The 14,662-nt window shown below is 44.6% G+C and overlaps 1 protein-coding gene across 1 annotated transcript in view; it reads left to right on the top strand.

Annotated features, from left to right (window-relative positions):
• Positions 1-14,662, top strand: part of pld3 (phospholipase D family, member 3) — a 144,759-nt gene that overhangs the window by 109,081 nt on the left and 21,016 nt on the right. Inside the window, exon 11 of the mRNA XM_034168862.1 lies at positions 9,016-9,213. Within this exon, the coding sequence (XP_034024753.1) occupies positions 9,016-9,213 (198 nt within the window). The remainder of the gene's footprint in view (positions 1-9,015; positions 9,214-14,662) is intronic.

The following is a 14,662-nucleotide window of genomic DNA, read 5'->3' as shown; positions in this document are numbered from 1 at the left end:
CAAGAAATAAGATTTCAATTTCAATTTATTTTCATTTATATAGCGCCAGATCACAACAGTGTTGCTTCAAGGCACTTCACACAAGTAAGGTCTAACCTTACTAACCCCCAGAGCAGCGGGAGGTTATCCAATAGCTGTGCATATTCAGCGTGGTTTGAACATTTCAGAATTTTCAGAACAGGACGTATCATCAGAACAGTCCAGAGAAAAATAAAGGCAGCGCCACAGTTTTGTTTCTTTTCTTATCGTGTTGCTTCACTCTGTGCTCCGTGCGCGTTCTCCATGCAGTGACTGAAGTGGTTCATACACCCCTCTCTTCGCAGCCAGCCGACTCTCTCTCTCACACACACACACACACACACACACACACACACACACACACACACACACACACACACACACACACACACACACACACACACAGACAGATGGCTGCAGCGATCGGACCATGTCCTAATTTTAGACAGCTTTAACCAAAGCCACACACTATTTTTTTGCGGCTCTCTTTTTCAAAAATTGACCGCCCAAATGATGGCAGGACAGCTCGCTGCCTAAAACCTTGGGTCCCACTCCCATCTGCTCCCGTGAACTTTTTATCCTGTACCATCCCAATCACATGATAAATAGTAAAGTTGACTCCCATCCCATAGGAATCCCTTCCAGGGTTTTCATGTATCCCACAATCCCTTGCGCACCAGAGAGTCGCTGCAGTCAAAACAACATAGAGAATCCACATGATGACAATTGTAATTGAATATTATACTACAAAAATGTAATTTTTTTTTTATGCTTTTCATCCCGTTAATAAGAGACTACTGCATGATACCCTGAAAACTTGCTAAAACAATTATAACAAATAATCCATGTCTGCTACGTTTAATCTGTGTGGAATTTAATAAACGCAAACTGAATTTCAGACATATTATATATATTAGTCTGGAACAAAGAGGACAAACAGTGTTGTAAAGAACAATAATCAAGACGTTAAAGAGCAAACTTCACTTTCCCCCAGAACGACATGATCAGGAAGCGAGCGTAGCTCACAGCAGCTCCCATTGAAAATAACGGAGAGACAGCCTGTGATTCTCGCATGTTTACATAAAATAAACGCCATAACAACATCTATAAACCCAGATAATATATTCATGAGAGTTTTAGGCACAATATAAAAATAGTTTTATGTTGCAATGTTAATGGTGTTGTCCGTGTGCAGCGGTTAAAGTGCAGCCTGATCAGAGCGTCTCAGTGCAGTTCTCAAGATTACTGAGATCTCGCAGAGCAGTGACCTCTCCGAGGTTTTGCAGGATTTGAAACCTGAAAAGGGCGGATGGGAATCCCACAGGAATCCCGTGACCCGTGGGATTCCCTGCACAGTGACGTCAGTCACTGGTCTCTTCAAAACCTCTTCGTTTTGTGTGTTTATATACATGTTTCTCATATATTATATAAAAACTAGCGAGAAATAAACACTTCTAAAACTGAAAATGCTGTTTTTTGGAACCTAGTAACATCTCTGAACTTATTTACAAGACATTTCGCTGAGGTTAGCGTGGTGATATCACTTCCTGGTGTAGCTACTTGCTAACAGCTTTGTTTCTGGTATATTATGGAAAAGCTAGCGTCTGTGTACGAACAGTACAGACTGGGTACAATGTGCCCTAAATAGAGCTGATTTGATGTCTGTGATCTAATTTAATTTTCTTCATGGCATGTTGTTCTGAGCATACACAATGAAGCACTCCAAAAAATATCACCAGACATTTCTTTTGAATGTCATATCCAAGATATTTGATTTCACAAGTGCTGAGCCGCTGTCCAGATAAATTCAAATCAGAAAATATTTGATATTTTATCATCTTTGTTTTGCAAGTCATAATCTAATAAGTCATAACTCACTTACAGCATATATTCAGAAGCTGCTGAAAACCAGCACTGCTTTCACTGAAAACCACCATGTGGTCTACAAAGCCACAAAGCCTGGAGATGGTCACCTGCCATGCTTCACCCCATTTCCCACATTAAACTGTCAAAACACAGTTCTCCAATTTCACCTGTATGAACTGCTGAACATGCCAGTGTGCATGATTTAAAATCTAATGGGGCACCCCACCACGTCCCTCTTTCCTGAGCTTACAAGAAGAAGGACCTTTATTGTCACTGTACAATGAAATGTGGCTGCCGCATTGAACCATCTTAATTAAAGTCAGACACAGGCCAACCACAATGAGCAATGGGCAGCCAGAGTCCGAGGGCCAAATCCAAACCCGGAGGCGCTCCCTTGGTCAGGGGCAGAGACAGTCATCCCTACTATACATGTGCCTGGAGGAAGCCCACAGGGCGAACATCCTAACTCCACACAGAAACGAACTGGGCATGGGTGGAATTGAATCCCAAAACTTTTTTGCTGTGGGTCAGGAGCTAAATACTTCCCAAAATATAAATGCCCAGTGATGAACAATGTCCAAAGCCTGTGTGGCATCAATAAAACCTGTTAAAGCAGAAGAACTCCTGCATGAGTTGCTCATTTCTTTTACAACAGAAACACAATTCTGTGCCACATCGTCTATATTATAATAGCCAAGTAACCTCGGTGTACGTGTATGCGAGCGTAGATATGTCTTTGATCATGGAGAAACTGGGGAGAGCTGTTTGGTATGCTTATGTATTTTGGGTCAAGGATGGACGCTGCGAAAACGGAAAATTGATAGGGTTAATATTTTTGCATAAATTAAGGATACTATCAAACAACAGTGAACAATGAATGTTATGCTGCAGTGCACCATGGGAGTTTGTGGTTTAAGGGTTTTAAATGTTGTTATTGTGGCTCATATTAGTTTAACAGTGTTGTCAGTGTTATTGAGTTATTGTGTTTTTGTAGTTCAGTTGGTTTAGTCAGTTTAGTTGCCATTACCATGTGGGAAAAGTGTAGTGCGTTTGATGTCTTCCTTCACTGTTTCTGTTTGTGGGTGTATTAAAATGAAGCACCTGCTTGGGGCAGAATGCAGAAAAGATGAAAAGCTCTAGCTCTGTTTTTGTTTTTCCTCACAGCTTGCCACAATACAACCCCTGGCAATAATTATGGAATCACTGGCCTCGGAGGATGTTCATTCAGTTGTTTAATTTTGTAGAAAAAAAGCAGATCACAGACATGACACAAACTTACTTTTTTAGACCAAGCAGAGGGAAAAAAATATGGACCACTCTAAACGAAAGCCATCATTAACACCTAAAAAGAAAAAAACAAGGTTACAATTGGCTAAGGAAAAGCAATCGTGGACTGTGGATGACTGGATGAAAGTCATATTCAGTGATGAATCTTGAATCTGCATTGGGCAAGGTGATGATGCTGGAACTTTTGTTTGGTGCCGTTCCAATGAGATTTATAAAGATGACTGCTTGAAGAGAACATGTAAATTTCCAAAGTCATTGATGATATGGGGCTGCATGTCAGGTAAAGGCACTGGGGAGATGGATGTCATTACATCATCAATAAATGCACAAGTTTACGTTGATATTTTGGACACTTTTCTTATCCCATCAATTGAAAGGATGTTGGGGGATGATGAAATCATTTTTCAAGATGATAATGCATCTTGCCATAGAGCAAAGCTGTGAAAACATTCCTTGCAAAAAGACACATAGGGTCAATGTCATGGCCTGCAAATAGTCCGGATCTTAATCCAATTAAAAATCTTTGGTGGAAGTTGAAGAAAATGGTCCATGACAAGGCTCCAACCTGCAAAGCTGATCTGGCAACAGCAATCAGAGAAAGTTGGAGCCAGATTGATGAAGAGTACTGTTTGTCACTCATTAAGTCCATGCCTCAGAGACTGCAAGCTGTTATAAAAGCCAGAGGTGGTGCAACAAAATACTAGTGATGTGTTGGAGCATTCTTTTGTTTTTCATGATTCCATAATTTTTTCCTCAGAATTGAGTGATTCCATACTTTTTTTCCTCTGCTTGGTCTAAAAAAGTAACCGTTACTGACTGCCACAATTTTTTTTTCCTGATTTCTTATAGTGTTTCTTAAAGCCAGAAAGTTGCCATTTGAAATGACTTTAGTTTTGTGTCATGTCTGTGATCTGCTTTTTTTCTACAAAATTAAACAACTGAATGAACATCCTCCGAGGCCGGTGATTCCATAATTTTTGCCAGGGTTGTATATTAAAAGTGAAGTGGTGTGTGTGTGTGTGTGTGTGTGTGTGTGTGTGTGTATAACTTTGATCATGGACAAACTGGGGGAGCCGACATTTGCCGTTTGGTATGCCTATGTATTTTGGGTCAAGGATGAACGCTGCCAAAATGTAACATTGATAGGTTTAATATTTTACGGTATTAGCTAACAACACTGAGCAATCAAGGTTGATAATTGCATTCTGGACTCACATGCCATTCCAGCAGGGGGTGGTAAATCATCGTCTGTATAAGTGCCTCGGGGCAACTGTTTGTTGATTGATTTGATTTGATATTAAATGCGAAGTGGCGTCTGTGTACGTATATGCGTTATTTTATTTAGTAAGTTTAATGTAAGTACATAACATAATTGTAAATATGTTAAAAATACATGGATGACAAGAAAACACATATCTATTGGGGCCCATAAAAAAAAAAAATCAAATGACAAAATAGAAGTAATAATAATAATAACAATAATACTGATGATAATAATAATAGTGTGTAGGCTGTGTACGACGCTCCCATGTATCTGCCTCACCAACATACGCTCTCTGTTGAATAAGACAGATGAATTGCTGCTCCTCAACAGGAAAATCTCATAGTTTGGGAGATCTGCCGCATTGTGTTTCACTGAAATCTGGCTCAGTGAACATATCCCCGACAGTGCTCTGCACCTGCCCGGCTTCCAGCTGCTGCGCGTGGACCATGTAATGGAGCTGGGAAAACAAGAGGAGGTGGAACATGTTTTTATATACTGTAAATGAAGATTGGTATACAGATGTCACAGTGTTGAAGAAGACGTGCAGCCCTCAGCTGGAAACATTTTTCATAAACTGTCGCCCATTCTATTCACCGTGGGAGTTGTCCTCGTTCATGCTAGTCAGCAATATATTCCACCACAAGCGTGCGTAATGAAGGCACAGCAGCAGCTCAGTGACCAGATCATAGACAAGGAGAGAAAGTATCCAGACTCCCTGTTCATCATTATGGGGGATTTTAACAACAATAAAGGATGCGTACCACTTGTCAGGGTTTGAGTTTTGGTTTGGTTTTCTGTTTTATTTTGTACTTTTGTTCTGTTAGTTATTTTCGCATTTCATTGGTTTTGGTTTGTTTATTCGCTTGCCATTTTTTCTGCTTGGATCTGTCTGTCTCTGTTTCTCTTGTCTCTCTCTTGGTTCTTGGTGATGGGTGTTTCTCTCTCTCTCGCTCTCTGGCCACGCCCTGGTTCTGGTGCTTTCCATGCACATCTGTTTCTGGGGTTATATAAGCTCACAGGGTGTGTTTGTCCCTCGTCAGTTTGTTGTGCCTTGTGCCTTCATTCTAGCTCTGTTCCTGTGTTCGTATTTCTGCCTGCTTCATAGTGTGTACCTGACCTCCAGCCTGTTGCCTCGACCACCCCATTTTCCTTATGTTTTTTGTACTGCTGTTTTTTCTGGACTGCTTACTCGTGTACCAACCTCTGGTATCCACCACAGTAAAGCCTTCTAAAAACCAGAGCTGTTTGTACGAGCTGTGCATTTATGTCCTACAATTCCTGACCATCCAACTTGATACCGCTCTGTTCTCTATGCAGCTTTGGGGCTCTTTGATCACTGTCTGATCTCACTTGCAGGCAGAAATTAAAATCTGCGAAGCCTGTAGTGAATACGGTGAAGAAGTGAACAGATGTGTCAAGGCAGGCGCTACAGGCCTGTTTTGACTGCACAGACTGGAGTGTCTTTGAAGCTGCATCTACAGACATTCATGGACTTTGTGACACTGTGACATCTTACATCAGTTTTTGTGAGGACCTGTGTGCAGCCCAAAACCTTGTGCACATACATCAACAACGAACCTTGGTTTACTGAGAAACTGAGGCAGCTCCATCAAACCAAGGAGGAGGCCTACAGAATTGGAAACAGGCTCCTGTACAAGCAGACCAGAAACTTGCTAAGAAAGGAGGTCAGAGTAGCAAAGAGGAGCTACTCTGACAGGCTGAAAAACAATTCTCAGCCAGTGATCCTGCAACAGTGTGGAGACGCCTTCAGCATGCCACCAACTACAGCAGACCATCCCCCAATCTGTGGAGAACTCCTGACTGAAAGGGACCCTCTCACACATCCTCACCCATCCCAAAAACAATGGACTACCTGCCCCCAGACACCCCTTCCCCCCCTTGCAACACCACTTGCACTAATGATCTGTGAAGAGGAAGTATGCCAGCACATTCGCAAACAAAAGATCAGAAACACTCCAGGACCTGATTGTGTCTCCCCCTCATGTCTGAGAGCATGCGCTGATAAGCTGGCGTCCATCTTCACCTGGATCTTCAACAGATATCTGGAGCTGTATGAGGTCCCCTCCTGCTTCAAAGGCTTCATTATTATCCCAGTCCTAAAGAAACCCTCCACAACAAGACTAAATGACTACAGACCCATCGCCCTGACATCTGTAGTCATGAAGTATTTTGAATGGCTGGTGTTGAGCCACCTGAAGGACATCACAGGACCATTTGCTGGACCCCTGCAGTTTGCCTACCGGGCAAGCAGGTCAGTTGAAGATGCAGTCAACATCGGACTGCATTACATCCTGCAGCACCTGGACTCTGCAGAGATGTATGTGAGGATCCTGTTCATGGGCTTCAGCTTGGCGTTCAACATCATCATCCCCGACAATGTCCACAAAAAACTCTCCAACCTCTCTGTGCCAGCTCCCACCTGTCAGTGGATCTCCAACTTCCTAACAGACAGGACACAGCAGGTGAGGCTGGTGAGCATCACATTCAGCACACATACAATTAGCACTGGCGCCCCTCAGGGGCACCTCATGGAACCCCTCTGTTAAACTCATCACCACCGTCATTGGTGGTGATGAGTTTTACTGGAGTTGAACCTGCTCAAGACTGTGGAGATGATAGTAGACTTCAGGAGGAACCCCCCTGGCCACCATCCTCAGCAACACTGTGCCTACTGTGGACACTTTCCGTTTCATGGGATCTACCATCTCCCGTGATCTGAAATGGACCTCCCACATAAACTCCATCAGGAAAAAGGCACAGCAGAGGATGTAGTTCCTCAGACAGCTCAGTAAGTTCAACCTGCCCCAAGAACTCCTCATCATCTTTTACACATCCATCAGACAGTCTGTTCTGTGCATCTCCATCCCCGTTTGATTTCCGTCTGCCTCCAAACATGACAGGCAGAGACTTCAACCAACTGTCAGGTCTGCAGAAAAAATCCAGGACTTATACCGGTCCAGCTGGTAACATCTCTGCAGACCCCTCACACCCTGGACACACTGTATTTAAACTCCTCCCCTCTGGTCAGCGATACAGAGCTCTGTACATCAAAACAACCAGACTGAGGAACAGTTTCTGTCCACAGGCTATCACACTGATAAACAAATTAACCTGCCAAAAAACTCACTAATTCATAACCCTCATGTTCATCTTCAATCTGTTTGTCTTTTTCACACATTTTTTTTTCTTATTGCCCATTTTATTTTACTTGTATATTTTAATCCTTGTATTCTTGTGGCTACTTGTGAACAAAAGCGATTCTGATTCTGTTGATAATAAGATCCTAACAGTGATGAAAGATTTCTAGCATTCCGATTTTTGGCAGAAAATGTGGAAATTTCCTGCAAAATCAAGCATCGGTTGACGCAAAATGTTGTCAGAGTTGTTCCTGTCTGTGATGTTGATGTTTACTGTACAGCCAATGTTGTTTGATGTTTACAGCCAATCACAATGCTTGTGCACCATGCTGGCCTTCCTTTGGTTGTTTGTGTCATGTGACTAGTGGCGTACATTTCCGGGTTATTTTTGTTTTCCTGGCGCCCATCAGATTTAGTCTGTGGTCTGATTTCACGATGTTCGTATTTGTAAAATCATTTGGAAACCTCTCTGAGATGCCACAGTGCATAATGGCTCATGTTTTAACGTCTGGATCCGAGACTGAAGGATAAATGTTGTATTCCACCGCTTGTGCACGCACCGTTACAGATTTTACTGTGAACTTCATGACTGTGACCAAAACAGCCATCCAGCTTTTTATAGAAACTTTGCATAATTAATAACCCTCTCTACTTAAGATTAGGCTTAAAACTTTCCTTTTTGCTAAAGCTTATAGTTAGGGCTGGATCAGGTGACCCTGAACCATCCCTTAGTTATGCTGCTATAGACTTAGACTGCTGGGGGGTTCCCATGATGCACTGAGTGTTTCTTTCTCTTTTTGCTCTGTATGCACCACTCTGCATTTAATCATTAGTGATTGATCTCTGCTCCCCTCCCCCCCTTCCTGATTCTCTCCCTCAGCTCCAACCAGTCCCAGCAGGAGACTGCCCCTCCCTGAGCCTGGTTCTGCTGGAGGTTTCTTCCTGTTAAAAGGGAGTTTTTCCTTCCCACTGTTGCCAAGTGCTTGCTCACAGGGGGTCATTTTGACCGTTGGGGTTTTTCCGTAATTATTGTATGGCTTTGCCTTACAATATAAAGCACCTTGGGGCAACTGTTTGTTGTGATTTGGCGCTATATAAATAAAATTGATTTGATTTGATTTGGTGTGAGGTGTTTCCCTTGACATAAACATTTTGCAGTTGTTTGTGTTATTTGTAATTTAGATTTGTACATAATATCCCCGTCTGAGGACATTTACAAAATGAAGGGCAAAGTTCCAAAAATAAAAATAATATTAAAGGGAAAGAAACAACTTCCCGGTCAAAGACTGAAAATTGATACTTTCCTGAAATAGTGCAAAAAGAAGAACATTGTTTTAGTTATTTTGTGGTAACTTTAGCCTTACTTAAAGCTGGAGCAGAGTGTAAAGGAGGACATGAGTGTTGTGCTCGGTGCCCTGACAGGTGAAGGAGCTGGGCATGGTGGTGTATAACTGCAGCTGCCTGGCAGAAGACCTGGCCAAGATCTTTGAAGCATATTGGTTCCTGGGTGACAGTCAGTCAATCCCATCACCTTGGCCCAGCAGATTCTCTACCCTCTACAACAAGGACACGCCCCTCCAACTGCCACTCAATGACACACCCTCCAGTGTCTACCTGACGGTGAGTTACCAGTGGGAAGTGAAACCAAACAGGCACTCATCAGACTGCAACATGTTATTTTTTCAATGTCAAACGATCATCGTGAAATTTGTGATGTCATTAGGGATTGCGATATTGCAATTTTTTGTTTTATACTCCTACTTAGTAAAGCCTAATGAACAAATGCTACAAAGTGTGCTTTAACATTTATTTAGCAGCTCAGTAAAGTATAAAACAAACTGGTAAAATGGGCATTTTCACTTTGCACATCAGTTTTAATCTCTGCTTTTGGAATATATTGATATTCCAGTTGGTGAGGTCATTCGATAATCTGAGGTCAAGTTAAAGCATATTGGGATTATTTTTATTTCATATGTTCCAGAGGTCTGAAACAAACTGTCAGACCTAAATGATGTCTGCAGCAGGGGAATGTATTTGAGTGCCCTCATGGGGGACTTTGAGGTTCAACATAAAAACTCAAACACATGAAACTGTAAAAAGTAGATTAAAAATAGATGTGGTACAATACGACTCCTTTAATAATTATCTGATGTAAATCACACTCTTTGTTGCTTGCATATTTTACAGTAGCTATGTGATGAATGTGTGTTAATTAGGGATGTGTTCAAAGTCCACCCTAACCCCACAACCTGTGACAAATCCACATCTGGATCCACTGTACAGACTCAAAGTGAAACACCAGTAGCCAAAACAAGAGCAATCAGAGATTTCTGACATCTGCCAATCCAGATCTGGCTCACCTCCAAAATTCACTGGAGTCTTCCATGGCCTAATATGTATCTGTGGTGAAAATTTGGTGAGAATCCGTGAAGTAGTTTTGACGTAATCCTTCAAAGCCTGTATAAAGTATACTTAATCCAGAATCTGGATCTGGCTCACCTCCAAAATTTAATGGAGTCTTCCATGCCCTATTATCTGTCTGTGGTGAAAATTTTGTCAAAATCTGTGCAGTAGTTTTGACATAATCCTGCCAACAGACAGACAAATAAATAAACAAGAGCAATCAGAGATTTCTGACGTCTGCCAATCCAGATCCGGGGTCGCAGACTGAACGGTCCCACCCTAAAAATTGGTCTGCCTGCCTTCACTGCGCATGCATCATTTGGGACCACAGCATCTCGTCTGAGACCGACTCTCTTCACCCAAAGTGATCAAAGGGACAATTGTTATGTGTCGGACGCAGCTCGGAGAACCGACCAGCGTTTGAAGGACCCAGTATGAAATAAGCAGAGCACGGTTCAAAGGCTAACTGAATTTAATACATAACAGTGACCATAATAATAATAAAAAGTGCGGTCTGGCGTGGTGCGCTCCCAGCAGCGCTAACGGTCCGGAGCCAGAAGCTGTTTCGGACCCAAGGACCCCGCCGACACCCCCCAGGTGGCCGCAACAACCGAGTCTGTGAAAGAAGGAACCATTATGTGAGTCCACACTCTACACACAGAACACTTAAAGGTGTACAAACAGCAAACACTTCCTGGCTTGATTACTGATCAGCTTCCAACCTGCAGGCATGGAACATCCCGTTCACAAATCACCACCGCAGTGGAAGCTGATACATGACTAACATACAGCTCAATACAATAAGGTGTGAGGGACACCACATTTACTGACTGTATAACTGTTAGTCACAAAATCCAACGTACCTCAGGAAGTGTGCTGACGAGCGTGAGACCTCACCCTCTCCTCTTTCACAGACCGTGCATCAAACCTGGACATTCTCAGCGTCCGCTGCTGATGAGATGGCTCCCAAGACGACGATCTCACCCGTCTGGTCACAAGGTCGAGTCTCTGGCAAATGCACACTGGGCACCTCAGTCTTAAATGCCAACATACTCCAATCCCTCCAGATGCACCTCAGCTGTGAGTCCTGACGAGTCGCAGGTGATCAGGGTGAAGTCCTAACAGCCTCAGCAACACAGCCACTCAGTCCCAAATGCATGCCACCTGGGAGGAAACACAAAAGGCAAACAAACCGGCAGCCAGGCCCCCCCAGCCATACAACAGTACCCCACCCTCACGGGAAGCCTCCCGGCGACCACACACACCTGGCCCAGGAGAAACACCCCCCTCCAGGGACCATGGCTGGAAACCACGTCCGCGTTAGTCCTCCAACAGACTGGTTGAACTGGCTGCATCTTTGCCTTTGTTTCTGACAGTCTTAGCACAGGTGTGGCCAGGAGTTCCTACACCTGTGCGGTCAGCCTTTAACCAAACGTGTGATTAGTCAAAAACAAAACAACCAAAACATCCCCCCCCCCCTCCCCAGGGGACTGTCCCATCAAACCCCAGGGAAGGGGAGAAAGGAAAAACAACCCAAACCTACAAACAAAAATACTAAAACACCCCCCCCCCCCCAGAGGACCGTTCCATCAAACCCCAGGGAAGGGGAGAAAAGAAAAACAACCCACATGTAAACACACAAACAAAAATGCCAAAAGACCCCCCCCTCCTCCCCCAAACGACACGCAGGGACCAACACCCCCAGAGGGCCACCCGCCAGCTCCAGGAGTAATAACCACGGCCGAGGTCCCTCTGGGATCCACCGTCACCCACGGGGACTACCAGCGCCCCCCAGAGGACCACTCGTCAACCCCAGGAGACGCCTCCCCACACGACCAATGGACCCAGCCCCGGCCGCCCACGGCTAGATGGACCTAACGCCCTTTCCCCCCCAGAGGACACCACAGTCAAACCCTGAGGGTGGAAACTGGGGGAGGAAAAAACAAAACAAAAACCCCAAACCCCCCCCCCCCCCCCCCTCCCGGGTGCAGAGGCCACCTGGGAAACGCCCAGTACAACCTAACTGCACCCCTCCAGCAATGCCGACACTACGGCACCCCCGGCTGGAGTCAGAGGAGAAGAGAGGGCATAAAAAACAAAAAGAAAAAAAAACCCAAATACCACCCCATCACCCCCCAGGGGACCGTTCCATCTAACCCCGGGGAGGGGGGAAACAAAAAGAAACAAAAGAAAAAAAAACAGACCAACACACAGTTGTTTGGGTCCCCGTCTCTTTTTTTTTGTGTAACAAAGGCTGCAGGATCACCCCCCCAGACAAACAGTGGACAACAAAAAAAAACAAAAGCCCACACAAAAACCCACTCAAAAAACACCCACACAAAATGAACCAACACAAAACAAATCAGTGAGTTATACCGTCAAGCTCAACCAAATGGAACACACCTGTTCCTACTCAAGAGCTTGACGGTACCGTGATTCAGTCACCACAAGGGGGAACCAGAGTGCTAAAAAATGAAAAACCCCCTTTGGTGACAAAAAACAAACAAGCTGCATCTTCGTGCGCAGCTGTGTGCAACACAACCAAAATGTGCTCAACTAAATAACGCCGGAACTGAAACAACAGACGCAGTAGTTACCTTTTATCCGGGGAAACGGGGCTACGACTGTAGCACAGGAAGCCCAGCGACCCGTGCTAACAGAGCTCCGCCGTGCGCGTGAACCCATTACAAACGCACTCTTGCAGCTCCCGTTTAAGCCTCTTATCCGGTCGGAGTGCGACGCGAAGCTGTCGCCAGTCACACTCCACCACGACCCACGGATAAGGCACAAACACAGGACACGGCTGCAAGAGAGCACAAATTAGTATCCAGCAATGGGTTCTCAAACACGCACCTTCCGGGCGGAGAGCCCCGCAACTGATCCGGATAACCACTGAACGTCTGCTGCCGCCTTCCCGGCGCGTTACCGTCTCTGCTACCGCTGGGTCCGTGATGTTTGGCCAGAGACTACTGTTATGTGTCGGACGCAGCTCGGAGAACCGACCAGCGTTTGAAGGACCCAGTATGAAATAAGCAGAGCACGGTTCAAAGGCTAACTGAATTTAATACATAACAGTGACCATAATAATAATAAAAAGTGCGGTCTGGCGTGGTGCGCTCCCAGCAGCGCTAACGGTCCGGAGCCAGAAGCTGTTTCGGACCCAAGGACCCCGCCGACACCCCCCAGGTGGCCGCAACAACCGAGTCTGTGAAAGAAGGAACCATTATGTGAGTCCACACTCTACACACAGAACACTTAAAGGTGTACAAACAGCAAACACTTCCTGGCTTGATTACTGATCAGCTTCCAACCTGCAGGCATGGAACATCCCGTTCACAAATCACCACCGCAGTGGAAGCTGATACATGACTAACATACAGCTCAATACAATAAGGTGTGAGGGACACCACATTTACTGACTGTATAACTGTTAGTCACAAAATCCAACGTACCTCAGGAAGTGTGCTGACGAGCGTGAGACCTCACCCTCTCCTCTTTCACAGACCGTGCATCAAACCTGGACATTCTCAGCGTCCGCTGCTGATGAGATGGCTCCCAAGACGACGATCTCACCCGTCTGGTCACAAGGTCGAGTCTCTGGCAAATGCACACTGGGCACCTCAGTCTTAAATGCCAACATACTCCAATCCCTCCAGATGCACCTCAGCTGTGAGTCCTGACGAGTCGCAGGTGATCAGGGTGAAGTCCTAACAGCCTCAGCAACACAGCCACTCAGTCCCAAATGCATGCCACCTGGGAGGAAACACAAAAGGCAAACAAACCGGCAGCCAGGCCCCCCCAGCCATACAACACAATGTGATTATTAACCCTCAGATGACAAAGTAAAACCTCTTAAATCATTGTAAAGTCAGTTTTAAGCAGAAACAAGGCGATAATCTGTGACACTTTGAAATGACCGAGGCACAGTGAATGCAGCATCAGCAGCTCGTCATGGCTGCTGCGCTCTCATCGCTTCCTCTGTCTTTTGTTATGAAATAATGCAGAATTTATGTGGAAATGATTCTTGTACAAAAGCTTCAGATATCTGTCGCTGAGGTAGATGATGACTGGAGTGCAGTTTGAAGCAGAAACAAGGTGATAATCGGTGAATTGCGGCAGATGCACAGAAATGACACGTGCAGTGAAGGCAGGACGGACTGATTTTTAGGAGGGGACTGTTCGGTTCGTGACACTGGATCACCTCCAAAATTGATTGGAGTCTTCCATGTCCTATCTGTCTGTGGCGCAAATCTGGTTGAAATTCCATGAAGTAGTTTTGACGTAATCCTTCAAAGCCTATATAAAGGGAAATCTTGATCCATAAACTGGATCCGGTCCAGATCACCTCCAAAATTTAATGGAGTATTCCATGCACTAATATGTATCTATGTTGAAAGTTTTGTCAAAATCCATGCAGTAGTTTTGACGTGTTGTTGCTAACAGTAATCCTTCAAAGTCTATATAATGTGAAACTTGATCTAGAATCCGTATCCACATCCGGTTTACCTCCAAAGTTTAATGGGTTCTTCCATGGCCTAATTTCATCTGTGGTGAAACTTTCGTCAAAATCCATGTAGTAGTTTTGATGTAATCCTGCTAACAGACAGACAAATAAATAAACACCGATGATTTTATTACGTCCTTGGCAGACTTAATAAATAAATGC

This window comes from Thalassophryne amazonica, chromosome 4 (assembly GCF_902500255.1).
Source record: "Thalassophryne amazonica chromosome 4, fThaAma1.1, whole genome shotgun sequence".
NCBI lineage: Eukaryota > Metazoa > Chordata > Actinopteri > Batrachoidiformes > Batrachoididae > Thalassophryne > Thalassophryne amazonica.
This window is presented reverse-complemented; position numbering and strand designations above follow the sequence as displayed.